At 42.2% G+C, this 27,838-nt stretch overlaps 1 protein-coding gene across 4 annotated transcripts in view; it reads left to right on the top strand.

The window, feature by feature from the left end:
- Nucleotides 1–27,838, top strand: part of AOAH (acyloxyacyl hydrolase) — a 178,404-nt gene that overhangs the window by 121,894 nt on the left and 28,672 nt on the right. For all 4 annotated transcript variants that reach the window (XM_082399520.1, XM_082399517.1, XM_082399519.1 and 1 more), the window contains 3 exons: nucleotides 4,254–4,336; nucleotides 20,364–20,400; nucleotides 21,113–21,187. In XM_082399520.1, coding sequence (XP_082255646.1) covers nucleotides 4,254–4,336; nucleotides 20,364–20,400; nucleotides 21,113–21,187 — 195 coding nt within the window. The remainder of the gene's footprint in view (nucleotides 1–4,253; nucleotides 4,337–20,363; nucleotides 20,401–21,112; nucleotides 21,188–27,838) is intronic.

Below are 27,838 nucleotides of genomic sequence, written 5' to 3'. Positions count from 1 at the left end.
AAGTTGCCAAGAATCTTAAAAGCCAGGCCAAAACTGGCATAGTGTCACTTCCACCATATCTTTTTGGTCAAAGAAGTAACAAGGCTTCCCTGGTGGTGCAGTGGTTGAGAATCTACCTGCCAGTGCAGGGGACTCGGGTTCGAGCCCTGGTCTGGGAAGATCCCACATGCCGCGGAGCAACTAGGCCCGTGAGGCACAACTACTGAGCCTGCACGTCTGGAGCCTGTGCTCCACAACAAGAGAGGCCGCGATAGTGAGAGGCCCGCGCACCGCAATGAAGAGTGGCCCCCACTTGCCGCAAATAGAAAGCCCTCGCACAGAAACGAAGACCCAACACAGCCATAAATAAATAAATAAATAAATAAATAAATAAATAAAGTTAAAAAAACAAAAAACAAAGAAACCTCAGTTAGCCAGAATCTTCATATATACCCTTTAAGCATTAAAACTCTATTTAAAAAAAAAAAAAAAAAAAAAGAAGTAACGACAGCCAAGATTTAAGGGTAGGGGTGTCAAAGATTATGAGGCTATTCTTAAATCTACCACACCAGTCAACAAGAGGCAAACAGATAATTCTGGAGACCCATTTCCTCTTTCCTATTGGTACTTAACAAGAAGCTGATTCATCCTGTTTGGAACTCCTCCTTTTTAACAAAACAGTTACCTGTCCCTGAAATTTATTATTCTTATTATATAGCGACTTATAAACACCAGAAACTGCTTTCCCTAAAAATATATAGGGTGTCCCATATGTGTCCAGTCTAGCTATGTCCTGTCTAAGACACTTTTCTATGAGATAATGAGAGTTCAGGGACCAGGTGAACACTGCTACTTCTCTACTTGAAGTTCGTCCCCAACAAGTCCTATTAACCCTTATTTGTGTTTGTATTTATGGTGCAAGCTGTGTTTCCGGGCCCGCCCTACACCTCACCAGCAATACCTCACCACCCTACACCTCACTAAGTCAAAAATAAAAACATTTTCAGATGCTAAAAAAAGTAATGTTACTTCACACACATCCTTCAAACATTACGTAAAAGTACTCTCCATCAAAAATAAGAAAAATGTGGTCTTCCAGGAAATAGGATATTTAACAAGTCAGGAAGAGGTGAAAAGAATCCCCAGGATATGAAAAAGGAGGCTCCCAGGATATCTGCTCTGCAGCAGAGTGAGAGGGCAACAAGTCCTGATTAAGCAGGGCAAGAGGATCCAGGAGAGATTTCCACAAGAAGATGAAATTAACAAACTATCTGATATATCAGAGCATATTGAAAAGAGATCAAACAACCGTAAAAAAATTTGAGGGTGAATTGATGATAAACACTTAAGAAAATTAAACAAAGAAACAAAGGCAGCTATTAACTCCAGGGAAATGAAAGCCTTGTGAAGAGAAGAAAAAGCAATCATAGATCTGTTGTGAATAGCTAAATCCTCCTCTTGATAGTGGGAAGTGAATAGATAATGCCAAAGACTAAAAATCAAGAAGGAGCCTTGAAAGTATGTTATTTAGAGATAAGAAAGAAAATACGAAAAGACTCAGTCAAATAAGGTTGAAGTTAATTGCCTCTGGGAATGGAGACATGGGGAGGAATGGGGAGTGTGAGCTTGCTGTTTATCACTACAAGTCTTATAGACGAAAATAGTTCAGCTATTTTGTTCTGTAAGGCTCACCACTTCAAGTCTTTGCTCACATCCACCTTTTCAATAAGCCTTGTTCTGACCACTCTAATCCTAGCTCCCCTGCCTCCCTTTTTTCCATAGCATTTACTGTCTTCTAGCCTGCTCCATAATTTGCCTATTCATGATGTTTAGTGGGGTTTTTTCCCTGCCAGAATGTCAACGACACAGGGGCAGGGATCTTCGTCTTTTTCATTTACCAGTAGGACCCAGGTGCCTCGAATAGTGCGTGGAACATAGTAAGGCTCAATAAACATTATTCAAGTAAAATGAATTTGATTTTTAAAACTGTGTGCATGGGTAGCTTTGATTTTAAATAGTAAAATAGGGCTTCCCTGGTGGCACAGTGGTTGAGAATCTGCCTGCCAATGCAGGGGACACGGGTTCGAGCCCTGGTCTGGGAAGATCCCACATGCCGCGGAGCAATTAGGCCCATGAGCCACAGCTACTGAGCCTGCGCGTCTGGAGCCTGTGCTCCGCAACAAGAGAGGCCGCGATAGTGAGAAGCCTGAGCACCGCGATGAAGAGTGGCCCCCGCTTGCCACGACTAGAGAAAGCCCTCGCACAGAAACGAAGACCCAACACAGCCATAAATAAATAAATAAATTAATTTTTTTTAAAAAAGTAAAATAAATCACTCACCCCAAAACTCTACCACAAAGCAAAAATTCCATAATTAAAATATTGTTCAGAGATCTTGGTCTTCTATTAAGAAATGTTACTAGTAGTTTCTTTTTTTGGGGGGGGGGGTTAATTGAAGTATAGTTGATTACAGTGTTGTGTTAGTTTCTTTATTACATTCTTTTCCCTTATAAGTTATTACAAAATAACTTATAAGAGAAAAGAGTGTGCTATACAGTAGGTCCTTGTTGGTTATCTATTTTATATATAGTAGTGTGTACATGTTAATCCCAAACTCTTAATTTATCCCTCCCTCCCCCTTTCCCCTTTGGTAACCACAAGTTTGTTTTCTATTATTATTAGTTTCCTCAGACTTCAGAAAGAACAATACTTACAGTGCATTCTTTCTTTTTTTTTTTAATTAATTAATTTTATTTTTGGCTGTGTTGGGTCTTCGTTTCTGTGTGAGGGCTTTTTCTAGTTGCGGCGAGCGGGGGCCACTCTTCATCACGGTGCATGGGCCTCTTACTGTCGCGGCCTCTCGTTGTGGAGCACAAGCTCCAGACGCGCAGGCTCAGTAGTTGTGGCTCACGGGCCTAGTTGCTCCGCAGCATGTGGGATCTTCCCAGACCAGGGTTCAAACCCGTGTCCCCTGCATTGGCAGGCAGATTCTCAACCACTGTGCCACCAGGGAAGCCCTACAGTGTATTCTAAGTGCCCAAACCTGAAGCACTGAGACAGTAGGCAAGCACTATAATACAATGAGTGAGACTTACATAACACTTATAAATAAATGGTGATTTATGTAAGGTTGTGAGATATGAAGTTTATTATAATGAAGAGAAGATAAAATACATTTGAGGAATAATCAAATATATCTGAGTTTAATTATTATTCATTAGTTTATACCTGGTCTTGTTTCAAAACGGATTTTAGGAAGCCTATAAAAGTTTAGTGAACATAACATTAAATTCCATTTAAATTAAATTAAAGTTTGGCAAAAGAAGATAGAAAATCAAAGATGGGACAAAGAGAAGCCAATAAAGTGACTTAAAATATGTGCAATTACAGCCTGATGCTGGTTGAAAATTTGTCTCTAAAATCTGTGTCCATTAGTATTAGATTCAGCTATAGGTAACGGAGAAACTCAATGTATGGGTGGTTTAAATAAGATGACAGATGAGTTTATTTCTCTCACATGTGCAGTCCAGGTCTGATATGGGAGCTCAACTCCACTGGTCCTCAGGGATCCAGGGCCCTTCCAGCTCACGCCTCTGCTTTCTCAGTGTAGAACTTATCCCCAGAGTCCAAGATGACAGCATTCCTATTGTGGGCAGCAGAATGGAGAAAAAGGACTAAGCAAGGGTCACCTGCCAATTGTTTCCTGAGAAACATTCCCAGAAACTGTCACTGGATACTTCTCCTTCCATCTTATTGTCCAGAATTTAGTGAAGTGGCCACTCCTAGCTGCAAGGGAAGCTGAGTAAAGCAGTCATCATTTGGGGCAGACACATGTCCTACTGAAACTTCTATTACAATGGATGAAGGGGGAGAAATGGATCTGAAAGACAACAGGAGTGTCTGCCACAGCTTCACAGCAACCAAAAGAAGAAAGGGAACATGGTCAGGTTCAAAATAACCGAGTTGTTAAAAATGACCAGTTGCTCAAGAGACTTACAGCAGCTCTTGGTTAAAAGGTTAGAAAGGGATGACTGGAAGTCTTCATAAAAAAAAGAAAAAGTTTGATCTTATCACATCAGTGCAACCCGTTTTGTAGAACTGTTTCTTATAACAACTCCTAATGATGTATTGACAGTTTAGAGAAAATGTGCCTGCAGAGATTTGATTTTCTGAGTTCATTTTCACATTTAAAAAGTCATAATAAAACCATGTTTCTTTTAACTCCATCATGTGAATGTCCTGACATTAAATATACACGTATATATTTCTTTCAGAGTGAAAGAAAACTCCATTTACCTTCGTTTACGGAAAAGAAACCACTGCAATCACAGGGACTACCAGAACATTTCAAGAAATGGTATGTAGTGTTCCATTTAAACTTTCACCAATGTGCCTTTAATGTTTGGTTTTATTTCAGAGGATTAGATAATAAACACAGAATAAAATGAACAGTCCCCCTTTTCAATACCATTTCCTTTTCTGAGAGAGGGGCCCTTTTAAAGCCTTTTACCCATAGCAAAAGAGAACAAGACAAGATGCCGTTAAGGTAGAGACCACGGGGGCACCTTAGTCATCCAACAGTAAAGCTCTAGAAAGGCCAAGGTGCAGGGCATCAAGGCTCAGGAGGCAAGACCTAAGTGAGCATTTGCAGAACAAGGGCTGAGCGAAATCAAGGTCACTGCAAAGACCCTGCCATCCCTTATGGTGCAAAGTCTCCCACATTTCTACTGGGGTTGGAGTTTTAAGAAAAATAGCTAAGAGTTTGTGGCTGAAATCCCCCAAAGCCATTTTAAAAAGGAATGTGTTTTCAGGGTATTGTCTCCATCAGCTTCCCATGTTTCCCAGACATCTGTGTCTTCTGGGCTTGTTTCTTACCTGTGTGGTTCTCACCTCCCACCTTGGACCCAGATTCAGTCCACAAGATTTTGATGAAACTCCTGCTTGATAAACCATGGGCTGGCTAGTACCTAATGAGCTGCCAAGTAATGTTTTGTGACACATAATGCAGAAATGGCAAACACTTAGTCTGTGTGTTGCCACTCCATCTTCCGAAGTCTGGGGAAGATATTAACTAACCCACCTTGGCACTCTTGTCCGCTATTCTGCTTCAGCGATTCTCACAACACATCACACCTGACAATCATCATCAACAGATTAGACTTGGCACATAAAGTTAAACCTATTTGCCATCCCTATGCCATCTCTTATCAACAGAGTATTAAGGAATTTTCCAAGCAGTACAAGTTTTATCTAAGTATATGACCTACAAATAATGTATTGTTTATCATATATATCCTACACAGAACAAATGTTCTATTCTAAGGACAACATAGTTTTATTCTTACTAATAAAATAATAGCTGATTGTTGATCTCTTACCAAATGCTAAGAACAATTTATGTATAATATTTCTCCTAATCCTTTCAACAAATTATAAAGCAAGTATTTATTATATTACATATTATATTACTTCAATTCTAAGATATCATTGATTGTATTAGCTCTGGAGAGTGTTAATGGTGGAAAAAGGAAAGAAAAATGGCAATGTACACATTGATTGCAGCGCTCAACCCAGTATCAAATGTATTAAAATACGTTTCTCAGAATTGGGAATTTGTAATGATATCTACACTGTTACCGCTGAGAAAACAGAGGCATAGAGAGAACCAAGAGCCCTGTCCAGATCACAGAAATAGAAAGTTGCAGAGCCGGAATTTGTACCCAGCTTATCTCACTCCACTCAGACACCAACAACGATAATACAGTCACTGGTCTATGATCCGAGATTGACCCACAGAAAGAAATCAGCCTTGTCTCTCTGCGTATGAACATGACCAACAATTTATTGGAAAGTTGTCATGCAACCTGGCTAAGAATCATCATAGACACAAAGTGAATACTGACCCTTTATTGCTCTCTCTCTTTTCCTTTTATGAGATATCCAAACAGTCCCAGTGCTGTCAGAATCTCTCTGCCGGTATAGACTGTAAAAACAAAGAACCCAAAAACACCATGTGGAATATTATGCAGCTCTAGGAAATGAGGGCTAAAAGTCCATATATTTTTATTTAGAAAGACAAAACACCGCCAAAAGAAAAATTAGCATATAAAATTGGATAGTATAATTTAATTTCTACTATATTTTTAAAAGAAAAGAAAAAACTAGCTGTACATAATAAAATTGGTAGAAAATACACCAAAATCATTATGTTTGATAAATTATGGGTGATTGCTTTCATTTTTTTTAATATTTCTGTTTCCCACAGATTTTGGTTTTATATAGAAATAACAACCAAAAAAAATCTAGATGGAAACTGAATGAAGGAACAGTAAAGAACTTGCCCAAGGTCCCCAGCCAAGAGTCCATGTTAGGGTGCAGAATAAGGGATAGGATTCGGCCAGAAATGCAGTTTGGAAGCTGCGCTCTCCCCGTGTGCCTGTGACACCAGCATTTCTCTCTCACAAGACCCAGACATGTCATCTCAACGTCACTTTGTTCCCACAATGAATGCAGCCATCTTCTGTAAAATCTAAAAGACCAAAGTAAAATTCTCTGAAAAGTACTCAGTACAATTTATAGTAGACATCTCTCCTTTTGTGGTACACTGTCTTGACAGCATTTCTTTAAAATTCAGATCGTGGAGATAAAAAGGGAGAAAGGAGATGGGAGGATAGCCTAATCATGAAAAAACATGTGTGTCAAAATTTGATTGAAACCCATGGCTTCTGTCAGACTTTTATCTAATGAATAGATGCAGGGGTGGAGTTGGGGGTGAGGAGTATTTCTGTTCTTTTCTTTAAATTCAAAATCCTTAGAAATACAGAGAGTGTACACTTTGTCTAGTATAACTTCTTTGAAGATGCTTCTTGACTATTTTTCTAAGGATGTAATTATAAAAAATTTTTTTTTAAAGTTTCTCATAGTTACTCATTATTTAATGTTCTGGCTTTATTCTCCAGCACATCTTCCTGTTTTCTGCTGCTTTCCTCACTATGGATTTTTCCTTTGATATTATGCAGCATGTAACCTGACTGCCAGTGCCAAATCATTTCAATTACTCCCCAAGGTTTTTATTAGATATAGAAAAAGTCACCTTTCTATAGCCTGCATATTTATGTCTACACTTATTTTTCAGAACCAGTGAGAGAGAAAGAGGAAAAAGGGAAGAAAAAGTTGAATGGAATATGAAAGCGTTTCTTAAAAATTGTGTAATAAGAATTAAAGAAACAGCTCCTGTTTTCCTCTTGAGGTTTATGTACAAGATCTCAAAAATTTCTGTAGATAGCTCTACCATGAACCATTGCCAGTGATTATAAGGTATTTTAAAATGTAAACTGTTGAAGTCATTTTAATTTGGGTACTAATTCTCTGGCATGGAGGGTTAAGCGTAGGAAGTTTCTTGCTAAGCCTTCTTTACAATCAGCAAAGGAGATGGGTTGCAGCAGCCCTTACAGCTCCCAACGTGCCCACACGGCTCGGGTGGGGAGCAGAAGGGAGTGCGGTGAAGGGGGAAAGGGTCAAAACACCAGGGGGTTGGCTGGGTCCTCACAGAATATCACCTTACTTTTCAGAGGTACAAGGTGAAGCCCAGAGAACAGAGGTCTTCCCCTCCTTGTTACTTCATAAAGTCTTTTTTCTTTGTGCATAAAATAGCAGACTGGTTTTGAATTTAGTTCCTGGATTTGGTGTGTGACTTGGACAAATTGTTAAATTTCTCTGGTCCGTTTCTGCATCTATAAAATGGGGATCACGGTTGGATGAGCACAATTGCCCAAGGCCATGCCGGGATCTCATTCTTTTTTTTTAATTTATTTATTTATTTATTCATTTTTGGCTGTGTTGGGTCTTCGTTTCTGTGCGAGGGCTTTCTCTAGTTGTGGCAAGCAGGGGCCACTCTTCATCGCGGTGCGCGGGCCTCTCACTGTCGCGGCCTCTCTTGTTGCGGAGCACAGGCTCCAGACGCGCAGGCTCAGTAGTTGTGGCTCACGGGCCCAGTTGCTCCGCGGCACGTGGGATCTTCCCAGACCAGGGCTCGAACCCGTGTCCCCCGCATTGGCAGGCAGACTCTCAACCACTGCGCCACCAGGGAAGCCCCGGGATCTCATTCTTTGTTGCCGTTGCAACAAGCCAGCTCCAGTGGGATTCTTCACCCCGCCCTCCTGGGGGAAAGGCTGCACCCGAACTCAGTGGGATGATGGGATTCAGGGGGCAAACCCAGCCTTGTAAGTTTGTCCTTTCCCCAATAAAGCCAGTTCCTTAAACTGTGTCACATGACATGAAGGAATTCATCACAAAACCCAGATGGGGCTCCCTTTGCAAAGTGGGGGTGATAGCAGCCCATACTTGAACTTCACTGGGCCCTGGTAAGGCTGAATGGGGAAATACAGGGCTTCCTGATCGTCCATCTTTGTTGCTAACTTCACCCACCACCTGTCCTGTTATTTACTCAGCATTTTAAAAAATCAGTCTCTTTTTCAATATAAATTTTTGTTTAAAGAAGCAAGTAGATTTGAAAAATCAAAAATAAATTAAAAAAACACATGTCCATGTTGGGAAGGCCTGTGGCTCCCAGAGTTCAAGGGCAGAAAGAGGGACATCTAGCATTGAGTTTCCTGGCCCCTGGGAACAGTAGCAAGCAGGAAGGTAATGGGGACAGGAGAGGGGCTGCCAGCCCCACCGGGAGAATCTGGCAGAAAGAAAGGGGCTTCCTCTGGGAGGAAGAAGCTGGGCTAGGCATGGGAGTGGGCAGTGATGGAAACTGGTAGCTGGCAGATCTAAGACTGACAGAGGGGATCTGGGGCAAAGGCTAGAGGAGAAATGAGGGGACTGCAGAGGGAGCCCTGGGGAATGGGAGGCGGGTGCAGCCTGGGGAGCAGGCTCGGGGCTCCGCTAGAGAGGCTGGAGGAGACAATGGGCAAGGGCAGGGTTAAGGCGACGGTGTGAGAACTGAGGGTGGGGCAGTGGAAGACCCCTGCTGATGGGTGAGGCAAGAGGTGGAAGCTGTGGGTGGAAAGGGCTGGAGAACAAGCCTTGGCTGCTTGAGCTGGAAGCTCTAGAACATGTTGGAAGGAGCAGAAGCAGATGAGGGGTGTCATCTTCTCCCCAGCAATGATCACCCCTCAGAAACTAGAGCTTCAGGCGTGGATGCCAGTCGATATTCAGCTGGGGAGGCCAACACAGCAAACGTGGACCCCAAAACCACCTCCTATACCCGTGCTGCACGTTCCAATCTTTGGGACCTCAGCAAAGGTCTCGGGCCTTGGGCCTCGAGCTCAGAGAGGACTCAGTAAGTATTAGCTTTTTTTCAGCCCTCACATAAGCCCTTTGTCCCTGCCTCTGTTGTTGCATTTCCTCGCCTGTAGCTGAGTCATTTGCTTTAAGTCTGGCTTCCCAGTCTGACGGTGAGGACAAGCTGCATGGGAACCAAATTTGTACTCCCAGCCCTGAGCTGAGCCTCTGCTGCACGTAGTAGGGACTTGTCAAACTGACACACTTTTTCTTAAACTAAATAACTCTCAGGAGTTACATGTAACCTTTGAAGAGAAGAAAAGCACACACAGTAATCTTTTGCCAACCTGAATACCTCCATGGTGGGCAAAAACCATGAGTGACAAGATTACGCTTCATCTAAAATAAAGGGTAGAAGAAAAGCAAATGTTAACATGATATTCAATATCGATATGTATTTTAAAGTAAAGAAAAATTCGTAAGGCATCTACTTCCAAAATAAACAAGACTCATCTGCTTACGAAACAAGCAAATCCCAGCCCTGAGTCTCCATGGCCACACAGCCTGAAGAGGAGGGCACTCCGATGGTCTTAGGGGCTGCACCAAGGATCTCTTTACAGTTTGCAAGCAGGACTTTACTGGCTTGAAACAGAATGTCTTTTTCACTTGCAGCCTTCCTCATTTTATTTTTGCAAGTTTAGCAAAACCTTGGTGTCAACACCTGTTTGGGGTTGTTTTGTTTTCAGAAAGTCACAAGTGCTGAAGAGCATGTCTCCTTGGAGGGGCCCATCCATACAGTGAGAGGTCGCCCCTCTCTGTGCACCCATATGCTCACCACTTAGTGGGAGAGTGGGGAGCAAGGGACTAACTGCAAGTATATAGATATGAAAAAGGGAGAATTTTAACACTTGCGAAAGTGCATGTGTTTGCACCCTCACCTACCCAGCCACACCCCAATCCCCTTGCCACAAACCAAATTCAATCTTGAACTTCTTAACTTCTCTACCCACCCTCCATACCCCACACCTCCCAAAAAACTTCATCTTGCTGGTTCCCTTGTTTAGCCTTTGGTTAAACCATCTGAAGAATGGGAGAGAATCTGACAGACCAGGAGAAACTAGAAAAAACGGGGCAAAATTCAGGGCAGGCTGTGGAATTCATACTCAGACCATCTACAGGATAAAGTTTTAGGAAGTCTAAGTGGGTGGGGTGAAAAGGAGAAGAGGAAGTTGGGCAGCGAAGGGGTGAGGGAAGAGTTTCTAAGGCAAATTGAGGAGGAGGCCTTGGAGCAGAATCAGAGTGAGGGGAGGGGATGGAAGAGGAGAGGGGATTTCTACATGATGTGGGACATCACATCGCGTCCAGGACAACTGTGAGTCCAGCTCAGGGCTCCTTCTCATGACTCTTGGACTGTTTCTCCTACACATCGCTGCTCTGGGATGAAGCACATGAGATTCACATGTGAATCACATGAGCAAAGAAAACAACCTTATTCATATCCCACACGATAATACAACTCTCTCTTGTTGCTCTCCAGTGAAAAATCAGGAGAGGCGAGCCCCAGATTCATGAGAATGATCCTTCATGGCTTCATTAATTCTACAGTTATTTTTGAGCACCAGTCGCTGTAATAGACACAGAGGATAAAAAGACTAAATGTTAATGCATGCCTAGACCATGTTCAAGTCCTGACCCCTTAATGGCTGGTTCTATAACCTCAGTGAGTCCCTTCCCCATTCTGAACCTCAGTTTCCCTAAAATAAAGGGCTTAAACAGGATAATCAACGTCCATCCAAGCTCTATGATTCTGAAATCCTAAATCAGAGTGTCTTAGACTAGCAATCCTCAGACTCACTCCATGTTTAAGTTTTTTGGTTTTTTAATGTGGTTTATTGCTGATGTTTAATAATCAAGAGATTTTACATAAAAATCCAATTTCCTATTTATCTTAGAAAATCAGCAGTTTTGGTAAACAGGCATGCTCCTGCCTGGCAACAATGGGTTGGCACTGAGTAGTGGCCCCCCCTTCAGGTGGATCATGTGCTGTGTGTTTGGCCAAGGTTCCCACCCTGTTCCATTCACACATGGATTTAGCTACCCGGCCCCTGTGGCCATTTGAGAGTTCAACCCCGTCCCAACTCTAATGGTTAGCAACTATTCAAGGGAAAGTGAACTAGGGCTTTGATGCCCAACAGGTCAGAGGGTGCGAAAGCGAGGAATAGCTCCTGAGAGCTGACCAGGCCCTGGGCGTCCAGCAGAAGGACAGACGGTGCCTCTGGGAGGTGTTCTAACAAGAGCAGACACGGGGGAGAAATCCATCCTGCTCTTAGGCCTGACTGAGAGGATTTTGATTCCTCAACAAGCACAAGAACTGTCGAAGGAGCTTGTCCTGGGCACAGAGACACCACTCTTCAGGCCTTACTCCAAGCCAGAAGGAACAGGTTCATGTCCTTCCAGTCTCCATGCAGCTAATCGTGTTTCTCTCAGAAATACTGCCAAGGACCGCTGGTCAGGGCACAGCCCTCTAAGGCATCTGTTAGCAGGATGGGCAGATTCAGCTGGAGAGTTGTTTGAAGTGGTTATTGTTATTATTACTTTTACAGACTTTAGCTAATATTAAGTACTGCTTAATTAGTTCAGATTGCTTTAACAAAGTACCAGGGTGGGTAATTTATAAACGGAAACTTATTTCTCACAGGTCTGGAGGCTCAGGGTGCCTGCATGGGCAGGTTCTGATGAGAGCCTTCTTCCAGGTTGCAAACTGCTGGCTTCTCGTTGCATCCCCTGGCGGCATGGCAGGAGAGCGAGCCAGCTCTCTGGCTTCTTCTTAGAACGGCAATTTTTCTTATAAGGGCACATCTTCACGATCTAATCACCTCTCAAAAGCCCCACCTCCAAATACCATCACAATGGGGATTAGATTTCCATGTATGAATTTTGGAGAGAAACAAATATTCGGTCCACAGAAAGTACATTCTCTAAGCCAGACATTATGCTAAGTACTTTACATACTCTATCACCATTTAAACCCCACAGCAAAGTTAAGTAACTTGCCCAAGGTCCATTAGCTTGGCAGAGTTTAAACTCGTGTCCGTCTCCTACCAGATACACCAGAGCATGTCTGTCCCTGCTCCCCACCATGCCATACTGTCCCCCTTTTGGATTCTAGCTGCTAAAACCACTATCTTGCTGTCTAGGACAGCCAGTACCTGCCCTGGAGGCAGGTGAATGTCAGAATTAGATACCTTGATCCAGCATTCTGTGTCAGCCTTCTTTATCAAAAGTGGTCCTCTCAGAAAGGGATAGAGGCAAGGAAAAAGTAAAAGAAGGATGAAGAGAAAAACTGCAAATGAGTATTAATCCAGGCTTAGCTGAATTCAATTATACATACAAGGGCTTATTATTTTTATACACCCTCCACCCCGTTAAGATCTCTGTATTGGAAGAAAAAATGTTTTGTACCTTAAACTAACTGAACAACTGCTACTGTATTCTTGCCTCTATTCAGTCATAACCTGAATTACATCATGAAGAAACATAAGACAAACCCAAATTGAAGACATTCTATAAAATAATTGGCCAGTACCCTTCAAAAGTGTCAAGGTCATGAGAGACAAAGAAGGACTAAGGAATCAGCCCAGATTAAACGAGGCTAAACAGACATGAAACTAAACACATGTGATCCTGAATTGGATCCTGTCCCTGGTCATTAATGGGGCAATAGTGAAATATGAATGAGGTCTTTAGTGTAGACAACATATTGTACCAATGTGAATTTCCTGATTTTGATCATTGCACTATGATTATGAAAGATGTTCACATTTAAGGAATCTGGATGAAAGGTTATGTGCAAATCCTTTGTTCTATTTTTGCAATTTTTTGTAAATTATTGAGTTTTGGAAATTATTTCAACTTTTTGGAAATCATTTCAAAATGAAAATGTTAAGACAATTTTTTCTAAAGGCACAGAGTATTAGAAGAAGCAAAGAAGTCACCTTTGCCAAACAGAAATAGGCCCTCAGTAATTATTTAATGAACCCAACCACTGGGTAGAATATTTCCTCTCAACCCAAGATGTTGACAGGAGATAACAGAAATTACTTATACCAAAACAAGTAGGACATTTCTGTTTGGGAGCCATGATCCAGTGTGGTTACAACAACAAAGAAAGACTTTAATACCGATTTTTGAGATGCTTGATCTAAAAGGCAAATGCTTACAGGGCTACAGGCATCAAAACTTGTTATCTCTCTCAAAGACCAAAAGTATCTCCAAGATACAATGTTTAATTATAATAGAAACTTTTGAAAGAGAAACATTTCGGTGTGACACATTTTATACAGAGGGACACATTTCCCTCCTTTTATTAGAGGACATCATTCCAATTTTTAATACTTTCTGGAATTCCAAAGAATCATTAAAGAATGGAGACATTCTGATTCCAATGGGACTATTTCTTAGGATTTATTTATGCAGCCCTTCCTGGCTTCTGCTTGTTCCATGCAACTCATCCAAGTAGGAGCAAGGCATCTGACAATGATTATAATATGAAGAGTGTATGCTTTCTATTCTTCTGTTAGATCAAGATTTTCATCCTGTACCTCTTGAATCAGCACACCTGCAGAGGGCAAATTCAGAAGCAAATATCTTACACTTTTGTATGTAATTGTCAATGGCAAGGGCTCCTGAAGTCCTAAGGGGTCTCCTTTCAATCGATCCCTTTTGTTTAGGACTTGAGATAAAGGACATCATAAGGAAAGCTCACTGCTACTTGTGTTGATAGTTTAAAGGAACTTGCCGGGGTTTTGTCAGTTTCAGAGCCTCTTGGGAGGTGCCTTTTACCTCTGGTCTTCTCTTTTACTTCCCTTCCTCTCATTTTCCATTTGATTTTGCCCCACCACTCCCTCTCTTTCCTCTCCAATATTGCAATAGCTCCTAGAAAACAGAAAGGTGAACAAGGCAAAGGCCCTGCCTTCAAGGAGATCATAAGTAAACAGAAAAGAGAGACAAAGAAGGAAACAATTATGGTTCTTGTAAAATAAATAGAGGTAGGTTGAGGTCTCTGGAGATAAGAGACACAGCTCTGCCTGGAGAAGGAGTGGAAAACTTCAGAGAAGATACATTTGAGCAGAGAGGCTTGCAGAAAAAAATAGCAATCCAAAAACCATGGGGAGATGGTGACTCAGTGCATAGATGCTCCAAGGGCAAAATATCTTTAGGGAAGAAGAAGAGAGAAGTTCAGCATGGCTGAAGGATACTTGTGAAATTATGTCAAGTTTTGAGACCAGGAGGTAGATTAGAGCCGCTCTGGGAAGGCTGTTATATTCTTTTTAAAAATATATGTTTGGGGGAATCATTTATCTAGTTTGTCACAGAAATTCAGAACCATGCTTGTGAACCTGAAAGCTTTTTCAGTAGTAGAAACACCATCAGAAATTGCCACAACAAACAGTTATTAAGTTTTGTATTAGTCTATTGTATTAGTGTATTAGTCAGTGTATTAGTCTGAATATTTCTGCTTATTGCAAGCAAAGATTTTTAGAGAAAAAAAGGAATTTAAATTTCTCATGGCTGATTTTTTAACTGGATTACACAAATCGCACTCTTCAAAATGCTTGCTAAATTTCTAAGCAAAATCTGTATTATTTAAAATCTAATTAGAGTTAAATGGCATTATTAGATTGATTTTAGGTCAATGTATGACACCACATTTTTCATGAACTATTCATACTCTCTATAATGCATTTGGTTCCTGGTTCCGGGTATAATGGAGTAAGCAGACTCCACGCTGTCTGTCCCACTGAATGCAGCTATAAAACCTGGACAGAAGATATGGAAAAGGTATTGGAGGACGCTGGAAAGAAAATAGTAGCTGACGGAAGAAGCAAACCAGAATGAGGAGTACAGCCAAACCAGCAGTTGGCATTTTGTTGTCCTCTGATATCTCCCAACCCAGACTCAATGCTGCCCCAAACCCAGAAGTGGACAGAGGCATGGAGAGATGGCATCAGAAGAAACCTTCTAGTTCTCACTCTAGAAGTGGAAAAGGGGTCTCTTTGCGGTGACAGGGCAGCAGTGAGGAAGTGTCTAGAATTCTGGGTGGGGGGACAGTCTCTCCAGTTAGAAGAGCTGTGCTCCCAGGAGGGTGGGGCAAATCCCCTATTGCTTATTTTCTCACTCTGTCCTCTCATCTCTAGTTAATTTGTGAGACGTGCACAGGAGAGTGGGGGAAAGAAAGTTGGGGCTTAAGGACCAAAGAGGGGAGCCCAAGGAACTAGAAAGGACCGAGGACCTCCTAGAGAGGGAGGAGCTTGGGAAAGCAACCCCAGAAAGTTGTGTGTGAACTCCTGGGCTTCCTCTTGAGCTGCACATGCACAAATCTGATCCTTAATTGCATACCAAAGACTTTGAGACCTCAACTTGGACATAGACCACTGCCCAGGTCCCAGAATGACCACTCAGTGGCACAGACATGAGACAAATCAGAATAACACTACAGAGGCTTTGAGAGTGGAACTGACATTGAAATCATAACCTCCCAGAAGGCTAGTTAGAACTTGCCACCTGAACCAGACTGGGTGGATTGCCTAATAAGACAAAAGTATAAGGCTCAGAGTCTTATAATATCCAAGATGCCCAGGATAAAATCCAAAATTACTCAGCATATAAGGAACCAGAAAAATCTCAACTCACATGGGAAAAGAAAACGAACAGATGTCAGATGTTGGAACTATCTGACAAAAATTTTATAGCAGTGGTTGCAAAATGCACCTCGTAGTCCTTTTTACAGGTTCTCATATAAGAACTAGATCTTATAATTCACATATTCTCATTTAAGAACTGAAATAATCTGTTTCAGTCATTACTAATGTCTAGTAATTGGTACCTGAAATGGGTTACTAGCTGAGATGCTGATTGCTAGCTGTTAGACCTTGAGCAAACCTCTTTCCCTCTCTGGGCCTCATCTGTAAAGTGGGCTACCTGATCACATACTCTCAAAGGTCCCACCTAGCGCTGATGCTCTCAGACTTTGCACTTGATGTCTACGGAGTGCCAAGAGGCAGAGTTATAAGGCTAGTGATGCTGAAGCCTGAGGGCCCCTCACTTGCCTGGTAACCATATGGATTTGTAAAATTTACCAACTTGAGATATTTAACCACAATTGATTAAGACTTGTGTCTCTTTGCACTCTGGCTTCTCTTTGTGTCAGGTCTCATTTTTGTGTTTTGTGTTCTTTTCCTTAAAGAGGGTCCTCCAAATTATATAATCTTCAGAACCCAAAACCTGGATCTGCCCCTGTCCTATTCAGAGAGTTATAACAAGGATGGCATTAAACTAGAGATTTGTTTCTGAGTCGTGTCTAGAAAGCATCAGATATTTTATTGGGAATTAGTTGCCAAGTTCTTCTCTTAGGACGTCAAGAGAAGAAGCACCTACTTTTCTTTCAGTGCTCAGCTTAATACCACTTCTTCAGGGCTTCTCAGAATCCCTAACACTTGATGTTCATTACTTATGAATAACTCTAAGCCTCACAAAAACAGGGACCATATCTTTTCTATTGACTGATGTGTCCCCAGCATCTATTACAATGCCTGGCACATAGTAAGTACTCCATAAATGTTGCTGAATGAATTAATTAAGTTAAGAAGACCTATTATACTTATACTTAAATATACCCCATGAAGAAGTTCAGACTGAGCACTTACTCTGGACCAGGCACAAAAACAAAAAATTACAGGCTTATTTAGAAGACCGTTAAGAGTGTCTTACCAGTTGATTCGAATGTCCAGAATGAAGCACTTGCTGCTGTGGTCAGCACTGATCCAGCAGTGGGAATGTAAGCTGAAATTTACTCATGAAAGACAATCAGTGCTGAGATTATGGGAAACCCTTCTTTCCTTGCAATGCACTATGCCTTATTTAAAAGGGACTGAATGAGCCAGAATTCAGACTTTTGTGGCCAATAAGGACCCTATTCTTTTCTTAACTGGGGACAGGTAGATTCTCCATTGTACCACCTTGACAAATAAATTAAAAGTCCCTTTTTCAGAGTCAAAACTTTTCCATTTCTCTGAACTATTATTGTAGAGACCAGGTATGGACCTCTTAAGGGTAGCACCAGTTCTTCAAATGCTCACCTTGTTCTGCCTCATCCCACAGGCTAGAAGCTATCTTTCTCTCCTGCTTACATCTTCCTGTTCCAACTACTTTATGAAGTATTTTCTGTAATAGTAGCAGCAGCCACAACAAAATCAGCAGCCGAGAGGAAGTCTATACACAGGAGGAGAGAGAAAAGAGAGCTTGGGAGGGAGAGAGACAGCAAATGATGATGGGGCTGGCAAAGGGATAGCAGAACGACAGGAAAGGGGGACTAAGAAGAGGAAGTGACATGGGAATTACATAAACTCATTACATAATCTCATAAAACTGAGATTTCCAAAAGGAAATGGAAATCGTGGAAGGTGCCACAACTCTGGAGCAAAGAAAATTCTGTGCTCCTGTTATAAACACCCACCAGAAAAAATAAACATTTGGGTAAGGAAGAGTGGACACTTCCTCTCTCCTTGGGTGGATGTCTGTGATTGCTACTTTTAAATCCACCGCAAGCCGTTGCCATTGGCCTGCCGTCTTTGCCCTTAGCAGCAGAGGGATGTAGGGATGTGGGTCCAGAGAGGGGCTGCCCATGTGGCCTGCCGTGACAGGTTTCCATTTCCATTTTCCTCAAGCTCTGTGGGTGCTCTACACCTCACATTCCCAGTTGTACTCTGGATAATGAGGAAAATTATTGTCCTGACCTGGTCCTTTAATTTTTTTTCCCACACATGGCTTGAGCTTTCATTAGTTTTCAGTTCTCATTAAGAGAAAAATCAAAGAGTGAGAATTAAACACCTCCCGATTTATTAGTTTACTGAAAATGGGAAGATGAGAGTCCTGGGGCTGGCACTGGATGAAGGGCCCAGACGATGAGATGAGTGAGCCATCGTAGGCTCCCAGTGGCTGCCCTCCTTCTCTTCCCTCTTGGGAGCAAGAGGGAGTCATCTCACACCCAGAAATACTTTTGAGTCTCTATGTTTATGACTCGGTGTTGTGAAATCTGGCACCTTCTCTGAGCCGAGATAATAGGCTCAAATCACATTGAGATTTCTGGGTTTGGTTGCATTAAACCTTTCACCAGTGCTCGGTTATGTGTCTAACCCCACAGATGCTAATCCTCAGGTATAGAGGCTGTGTCCAACTCATCTGCTAATTCCCTACTATGTGCAAGGCACACAGCAAGTGCTCAACAAATGAATGGAGAGGGTGAATGAATGCATGCATGCATGCTGAGATGAAATGACTGCCCTTAACTTGTATGTCTGTGTGCATATTTAATACTATCCCGCCTCACTACAAAAAGGAAACAAAGACAGTGTGATGATTCCTAAAAAAAAATAACCATAGCATTACCATATGGTCCAACAATTTCAGTTACCTAAAAAGTAGGGACTCAAACAGATACTTGCACACCAATGTTCATAGCAGCATATTCACGATAGCGAAATGTAGAAACAACCCAAATGTCCATCAGCAGATGAATGGATAAACAAAATGTGGTATGTACATACAATGGAATATTATTCAGTCTTTAAAAGGACGGAAATTCTGACACATGCTGCAAATGGATACACTTTAAAAACATTATGCTAAATGAAATAAGCCAGACACAGAAAGGCGAATATGGTATGATTCCACCTATATGAGGTACCCAGAATAGTTACATTTATACCAACAGAAAGTAGAATGGTGCTATCAGAGGCTGTGGGAGGGGTATTCTCTAATGGATACAGGGCTTCAATTAGGGGTGACGGAAAAATTCTGGAGATGGGTAGTGGTGATGTTTGCACAACAATATGAATGTATGGATACTTAACGCCACTGAATCGTGCACTCAAAATGGGTTAAAATGGTTACGCTTATGTGTTGTACATTTTACCGCAATAAGAAAGGAAATAAAGCGATATTCATTTATCGTACTAACATTCCTGAATCAGCCAAGAGAACATCAGTGCTGCCCATAGCGCTTGCATCTAGCTGTATGTGGAGAAGGAGGCAGTCCCTGCATGGTGACACGGTATTGAGGGGACATGGGCCAGCACGCTCCTCATGGGTGTGCACGTGGATCTGCCGGAACACCCACTGGCCTTCCCCCCAAGCTTCCAAGGCTGGAAGTTACAGGAAAATCTTCTTTGCCCCTTGAATTGTACCACCCATCTGAGGATTACCCACTAATTGCTGCAGACTATCTTCCAAGGGACAAAGAAACAGTAAACCTATTTGGGTTCACCCTTTCTAGACACCCAGTCTAGAGAAGCACTGTCACACAAGGAACCAGAGCTCAGCCTCACAGAAAGGACTGAGTTTGAATTGCATCTCTCCGAATGATTAGTTGTGTGGTTATGGGCAAGTCACTTTAAGTGAGCTTCAGTTTCCTCATCTATAAAATGGGAATACTACTATGCCTACCTCGTACAGTGGTGCTAAGTTCTAAATGAACTAATAATATAAGTGCTTAACAGAGTGTCTACGATAAAATGAGTGTTCAATAAATATAATTTTCATATAGGAGATGCATGACAGGTGGTAACAAGGGTGGGGGAAGGATGGTTATGCATGTCACTACAGGAGCTGAAATATTTCAACTCTACAATCTAAACCTTGCGCAGGCCAGCCAGTCAGGAGGAGCCCCAGGAGTGAGTAGGAATACTGGCAGGCAATTAAATGGGCATTTCTAGGGAGATGGGCAGTTCTCAGATAATCCTTTTTACTGTACCTCTCATCCCTCAACTCATTCCTTAATCTTTGGGTAGTTTCTGTCTTTGCTGATAGATTTATACCTTTTTCTCACATCTACTAGAAAGTGCACCCATTCATGCTTAGGAAATGTCTTGAAACCTGTGAATCTAAAAATCTTAGGATTATGTTAATTATAATGCCAAGCAAATAGAAGACCCATTAAGGAGAGTTGCAGGATGAAGTCATTCCCATCAGCATGATGGTTTGGATGACCTTTGAGTGTACAGTGATACTTCTTCCATGATTTCAGTCAATCAATCAAACTCTCATACTGATTGTGCTGAATTGAACTTACTAACTTTAATTATTTTCTTAATTTTAAGGTGCATCTTCCCAAAGCCTGGAGAGATTTATAGAAAGGTAAGTGGAAGAGGGAGGGATATAAGAATTTGTTTTTAAGTTAGATTTCTATTTTGAAAAATGAATAAAAACTCTCTGTTGTTACCCAGTAACCACTTATACTGAGCATCCATAATTTGTTAGTCACTTTCCATACACTGGGAAGTTGTCACTTCTTGGGCCAGTGACCATAGGAAGTGATTAATTTACATGTGTCCATAAAAATGCATACAAAGTGGGTAAAACTTAGGTCTGGCCAAAGTATTGTTTCTTAATCCTGCTTTATGAACAAGAAAACAATTTTGTGCTTGTATTGGACTTAAAGTTCAGAAGCAAGGCCTTGGGTGTCCAGAATAGAAACCTTGATAAACCCTTGATTTTTCAAAGTTGACCACAGGTCCACAGCTGTAATAATGTCCTACACGTCTGGACACAAGTAACTCAGATAACTCACCTGTGTTTATTCATGACAAATTCTGTGAAAGATGCTATAAAGATGGTAGTGTGTCCCCCTACGGGAGACTTCAATCTACTCTTCTAGTTCTATGCATTTATGTGGTCTTTTCCTAATGGAAAAGTGGGTTAAAATTTATAGAGAAGAAGAGGGGAAATGGGAATGGTGATACTGGAATGAAAGAAAAATAGCAAAATGTTACCAAGAGGATGGTCATACAAAGATTCACAGCTAGGCTTCCAAGTGTTTGACATTCAGAGTCCATCTACGGGTTCTCAGTTTGTCTAGGAACCAGCTGTTGGACCAACCAGCCATTGTCATATACGCCATGATTGGAAATGATGTCTGCAAGAGGTGAGTTACTGAGAAAGGTTTGGGAAATTCTTTGACTCTGAGTTTCCCTGTCCTCTCAACTCAATCCACTCCATTAGAGTAGCCTGCTGCGGAACTGAATTTCCCTATCTTAGCAAGTCCTAGACACATGTGAAATCAACAAAACCAAGCTGCAAAGCAGAAAGACTTTAAGAATATCTGACCCATTAATTCTTTGCTCTGATTCATAACAAAGGAGTGTGTCATGATCAGCTCTGAGTTATACCACAAGAAATATGTTAGTGCTAATCAAAAATCCAAGATTGAGAGTCATGGCTTTTTAAATAAAATAAGGCAAAATCACAGCTATCTCATAAGAACAGCATCCTCACTCATATTCTGATTTACTCACCCACGTGGTCGAGACAGCATAGACTTGGAACTTTGCAAAGAAACTGCGCATAATTCACAGCCAATCCTATTTATGCCCATAGCCCATCGTAAGATAGTAGTTTTGCTAAACTGCTAATATCAGTAGTGATTTCAAAATGTTGAATGCCTTCAGTCCCCCACAACATTTTGGAAGGCTTCTCGAAGTCTGTGCATACCCCTAAGAATATGCCGCACATGTGAATGCCATCTGTCCTGTGATCATGGCCAAAAAGAAAAAAAAAAAAAGGTGAGATCAGATCTAAAACAACTCCCCAGTCGCCACCCACCCATCATTTTAGTAAAACAGAAAAGCAAAGCCAAGAGAGGTGACATGACTTGCCCAATTAATCGACTGATGGCAGAGCTGGACTCCAGCCCCAGAGGTGCTAGAAGCAGGCCACCCTGTTCAGTGCCCACCTTTTGCTTTCTCGTACTTCACTCACCAAGTTTCTAAGCCTGTGCTAAAAACGTGGTTCCATATTATGAACGTGTGTTTGCCCTCATGGATACCTCCATGAGAGCTCCAGAACTCTTATGGTGAAGGAGGTGTAGACCTAAACGGTGAAGTGAGTTCAGGCAGGAGATACCACACTGTGATCCAGAGATACTGATATGCCCTGCCTTGGCAGCCCCTAGACTGGTTTACCACTGTCCGCAGAACCCCAAGTCTGCCAAGGCTACATGCTGGGGACCCAAGGTAGCTCTGTAATGACCCACCTGGAACTCTCCAGTAAATAGCAAACACCCCCAAAACCTTCCATGAGCCAAGAGCCACATCACTCTCTATATCAGGTCATCCCCACAGCAGCCCTAAGAAGCAAATGTGATTGTCCCATTTTACAAATGAGGAAATTGAGGTTCAGCAAGGTTAGGTAAGGAACTTGCTTCTGCTGCTACTGAGCAGCAAAGCTGAGAGCCCAACTGGGTTCTCTGACTAAATTCTGTACTCTTTCTACAGTCCACACTTGCCTTATTTGCTTTCTTTTATGAATTCACTTTTAAAGGTACGTATTGACCACCTATGAAATGCCAAGCTGTGTGCCTGGCTCTGGGGTATGATGGCAAAGAGGCCACCGTCCCTGACTTCAAGGAGCTTATGGAAGGAGAAGAAATGAGCTTCAACCCCCAGTCCCATCACAAAACAGAACAAACCTATGATCAGATCAGCCAGTGCCCCTCCAACCTCTGGATCCTGTCCCACTGGAGGGGACAGAGAACAAGCTGGTTATACTGCGTAAAAAACACTGCAGAAAGAGTCTTTTAGTCCAAGAGCCCAAAATCCCTGAAACTGCACTTTTTCAGCAGAAGCTGTACACACAGAGGCCCCTCCAGACCAGTCCTGCTCTTCCTTTTCCAAGGAGCCAAAGGGCAGGCAGACATCAGCCAGAGACCCATGCCAGCCTCTCTCCCCGCCGGGGATCCGGGCAGAGAAACAGCAAGCATTTGGGTGAAAGAATGGAGTTGGCAGTGTGGGATGTCCCCACAGTGCCCACTTTGCAACGTCCTGTGGAGGGGTTAGAAAAATAAAGACAGATGGCAAGTATACCTCCCCATCTGCCAGAATGTCGAGGTGGAGGAGATTACCCCAAATGAGCAAAGTGATTTCATAAAAGCTCAAGCCAGCAACGAATTGCATAAGTCCATCCTGAAAAAACTTTTAGGATATTTGCTTGACTTTTCTCTTTTTTTTTTTACGATGCTAGCTTTTACCAAAATAATGCAGCTATGTGCTTCTTTCTCAATTCTCTAAACAAATGTAGATAATAAATACTTGTTAAATGAATGAAGGTCATGATTGCAAGATAGCTTTTAGCATCAGGAATTCAAGAAGAAAGACAAAATAGACAAACCTAGCTTTCTTGTTGTACCTCTACTCAATTTGGCCTAAGCTAACCCAACTTCCTTGGGCTTTTCCTATCATTGCCTTCAAAAGCTATAGAATGTGAGTGATACAGAAGGAGAAAAATTCCTGGAAATAGGGCAAGTATGAGTGAGCTACAGCAGCGGAGGCTTGGGTAGCAAGGGCAGCAGTGAGAAATGGGAATGGCCTCAAGAATCTCAAGTCATAAAGGGCGATGACAAACCTTCCCCAATATCCGATTACAACATCCCTGAAAAGAACATTGTAATTACTGGAAATGTGATAAAAAAAAAAAATAGAAGCATCTAACACTAGCCACAGAAATGGACATGGTTCTATTTTTTATAGTGGACCTAGACATTATAAACTGAACATTTTTCACCTAATGGAGAGAGCCAGGGCCGCCCTACAGAGGTTGTCTGTGTCGCCGGCTCCCAAGTGTTTTTCTGCAATGCCGATGTTTCAGATGTCACCTAGGACAGCTGGTCGGCACTGCATTAAGAGGAAGCAGTCAAGATGCTGATAGATCACAGACTCCAAGGAGCCTGAACTGCCAGGAAACAATCCATTCTATCCAGTCAAGGGTAGAAAACCAGCAGAGAAGGGAATGGACAGAACTCCCGCTGCTTGGAGGAGCCTTCTCTCCCAGCGTCCTCAGTGAAGGTGTGGGTAGCCAAGGGAATAATGAGTTTCTCTACCAGCCAGCATGTTCCAGGCCATATCCTCTTTTAGGGGACCCAGGATCTCTATGCATCAGGTAATGTGGGCCCATTGAGACCCCACCCCATTCCCAGTCTATGTCAAGATGCCTCCTCAAGGAGGTTGGGTGGGAGGTCAATAATGTGATTACAACTGGGGGGCCTGAAGCAAAGGGCTACCACTATTACCTGGATGCTTCAAAAATACGAAAGCTAGCTGTGAGTGAAATCTGAGCACTCAACCACAGCAAGTCTCTGGGCTTTCACTCTGATCCTGGGCAACGTTTTCTGCAGAGGCTGTTTGCCTTCTTCCTTGAGAGGGGGGCACCCCTGCCATCAACCATCAGTGAAATCTGGCTGGAACACCTGCCATGGTAATGAAATGATCGTGTCTGGCCCTGCACCCAAGTCATGAGGCTTACCTTGCGTGATCAGGCACGATTCATTAGGACAGGGACCGACTCTGACCCACCCCAAAGGCGAGGCTCTTTATCTGTTCCAAGCCCACCACGTGTTCCTGACGTGTGAGAGCGTGGTGCTGGGCACCATCTTCTCTCCCATTATTTTCCTGGAATGAGCGTCACGTCTCTCAACCTGGCTTCCATGGTTCTCCCCTGTAAGCCCTGCACCCTCAACCCCTCTCCTCTCCAGGACTGACCGGCATGAGCTCACCGGTGTGTGAGGAAGGGTGCAGGGCACTCCCGCGGCAGGCAAACGCGGGATGGCAAAGTGAACCTGACGTGGGCTCCAGAGCACCTGCGTGAAGAGGTTTAGACACTTTCAGCTCAGCCCATTCAGCCTTTGACAGCAGGGAAGTCCTAGGAGGTGTTTCCCAAACCACTGGGACTCTTTGGTCCCGAAATACTAGTGCTAAGTCCCCTCAAAAATCACCGGAGGAGAAAGAGTACACAGATCAAATGGTGTTGAGAATTTTTCAGGGACAGGGTCAGAGGGACCATCTATGGCATCCAGAGGAGATGACCCACCACCTGTCACTCAGACCCTTTTGCCCTTGCCTGAACTAAGAATTGGTTAATTTTACTATACACACTACAGGGTTTACCTGGCAATGCGCATATGTAAATTATCTAGCTGTACCATGCGGGAGCAAAGATGACTGGAGAATGTTCCAGCAGAAACACCAAGGCTTCCATTCTTCTTTTTTTTTTTTAACTTTTTATTTTATATTGGACTATAGCCGATTAACAATGTTGTGATAGTTTCAGGTGCACAGCAAAGGGACTCAGCCATACATATACACGTATCCATTCTCCCCCAAACTCCCCTCCCATCCAGGCTTCTGCATAACATTGAGCAGAGTTCCCTGTGCTATACAGTAGGTCCTTGTTGGTTACCTTTTTTAAATATAGCAGTGCGTACATGTCAGTCCCAAACTCCCTAACCATCCCTTCCTTCCACCCAGGAACCGTAAGTTCATTCTTTAAGCCTGTGTGTCCATTTCTGTTTTGTAAATATGCTCATTTGTATCATTTCTTTTTAGATTCCACATATAAGTGATAACATAGGATATTTCTCTTTCTCTGTCTGACTTACTTTACTCAGTATGACAATCTCTAGGTCCATCCATGTTGCTGCAAATGGCGTTATTTCATTCTTTTTGATGGCTGAGTAATATTCCATTGTATATATGTACCACATCTTCTTTATCCATTCCTCTGTTGATGGACATTTATGTTGCTTCCATGTCTTGGTTATTGTAAACAGTGCTGCAATGAACACTGGGGTGCATGTATCCTATCAGACCATGTTTTTCTCTGGATATATACCAAGGCTTACATTCTGATTTCACTTAGCAATTAGCCATTTTGGTTATGCTTGCTTAATTTGTGAGGTGCCCTTTCATAAATGCAAATTAGCTGAGATTCTTTGTTTATCATCAGGGTTGTGTCTCTAACTAAAAAATAATCATTAAGTAGGGAGTATGGGAGAGTTTGCTCCATCTTAACTCATCTTGCCTTTAGGTGGCTGGAGAGTCTTAGCTCAGCATCATTGCTTTGTGCCAAAGAGTTGTTGTATCAGCAGAAGAAAAAAAAATCAAAAAAACCCTGAGATGCCAAGGCAAAAGTTAAGAGCTGTGCATTCTAGCTTTACCAATGACAGAAGACCGGATATAGACACCCAACTTGCTTTGTTTCACCCCTGCTGTCACACTCCAAACACACAGTGAAGATAAAACCTGGTTACTCTGAACCTCGTTCTCCTGGTCTGAACAAACGCACAAGGCAGCCTGAATCCCCTTCACAAACTGGGGTCCTTCTAGGACTTCTGTGCACCTGCACATCAAGCCAAAGCCTTAACCAACCTTTGGCCCCAGGTAGGTCGGCAACCTATTCTCAAATCCTTCTGAGTGCTTTTTATGCAGGCTGGAGAGCTTTTTATTCATAAAGTCATATAATTTTTCCCAAAGTAATGAAAAACATGAATATAGCATTTTATTCTACATGCTGGGGTTTTGTAAAATGGGACAGCTCTTTCTCTTTCCTCCTATCTCTCTTTCTCTCTCTCAGAAAGTCCAAGGAACTCACGACCCAGCGTAGAAGCACATACACCAACCACACCGAATGCCCCAAACGTCAGACTCGCTCCACCTTTTCCTCTGTGCAGTGACGTATTGCTTCTCACAACCTGGTCCATGTGACCTTCACACCCATGGTCAGCCTGTCACCCTCTGGACAGCAACAACGTGAAAAGTCATTTTATATCACTAAGTGAAATAGGTGGAGGGGAAATGACATAAAATTACCATGTTTTCTGCCCCTCCCATTAATATTTAACTTTCTTCCTCATTTTAGAAAGAATAAAAATAATATGAGAACCCCTTTCATTTTGACTGTTTCTCTGATTACAAAATAACATCTGTTGTGAGAAGTTCAAATAATACAGGTCTAGGAAGTGAAAGTTTCTCCAGAATCACTCCTTACCACCCCATCACCACTGCTTAGAGCTAACCAATAGAGATGTTTCCTGTATTTGCAGCCAGATTTTTTCTATGAAGTTCTAATTTACAGACTGATTAATATTCATTGAAATGAAATAATATTATGCTCACTGCTCTGTAATTTGTTCTTTTCGCTCAACAATACTTTTTAGCAGTCTTTTCCATGCTAAGGCATACAGATTATTCTTTAAAAAAAAAATTTTGTTTTATTGAGGTGAAATTCACATAATGTAAAATTAAGCATTTTAAAGTGAACGATTCAGTAGCATTGAGTACATTCAGAATGTTGTGCAACCATCACCTATATCTAGTTACTTCATTCTTTTTAATGGCTGTATAGAGGTTTACTGCATGGATCTACTATAATTTATATAGCCAGGCTTTTTAGCTTTTCCCAATTTTATTCTATTCCAAGAAATGTTGTCATACTTGTATGTACATTTTTGCACATTTGTGGAAATGTTATGATAGGACAACTTCCCGAAAGAGAAATGTCAAGGTCAAAAGTTAAGCCAACTTCAAATTTTGACACATTCTGAAAAATTCCTTCCAAAATGACAACACCAATTTCCATTTAGGAGCAGCTCCCTTAAAAGTGACAATAGTGGATACCTCTAGGGGCTTCTTTCTGTCTCCTCTTCCCATGTCTCTTGTGTCTCGGGTCCAGCTTGTGAGTAATGAACTTACTTTTTCTGGCTTGGCAGCTGTATCAAACTCCCTAGGGCTGCAGTGACAAAATATCA

The sequence above is a fragment of the Balaenoptera borealis genome, assembly GCF_965194805.1.
Source record: "Balaenoptera borealis genome assembly, chromosome: 7".
Classification (NCBI taxonomy): domain Eukaryota; kingdom Metazoa; phylum Chordata; class Mammalia; order Artiodactyla; family Balaenopteridae; genus Balaenoptera; species Balaenoptera borealis.
Note: the sequence above shows the minus strand (reverse complement) of the source record. Positions and strands in the feature narration are given on the sequence as shown.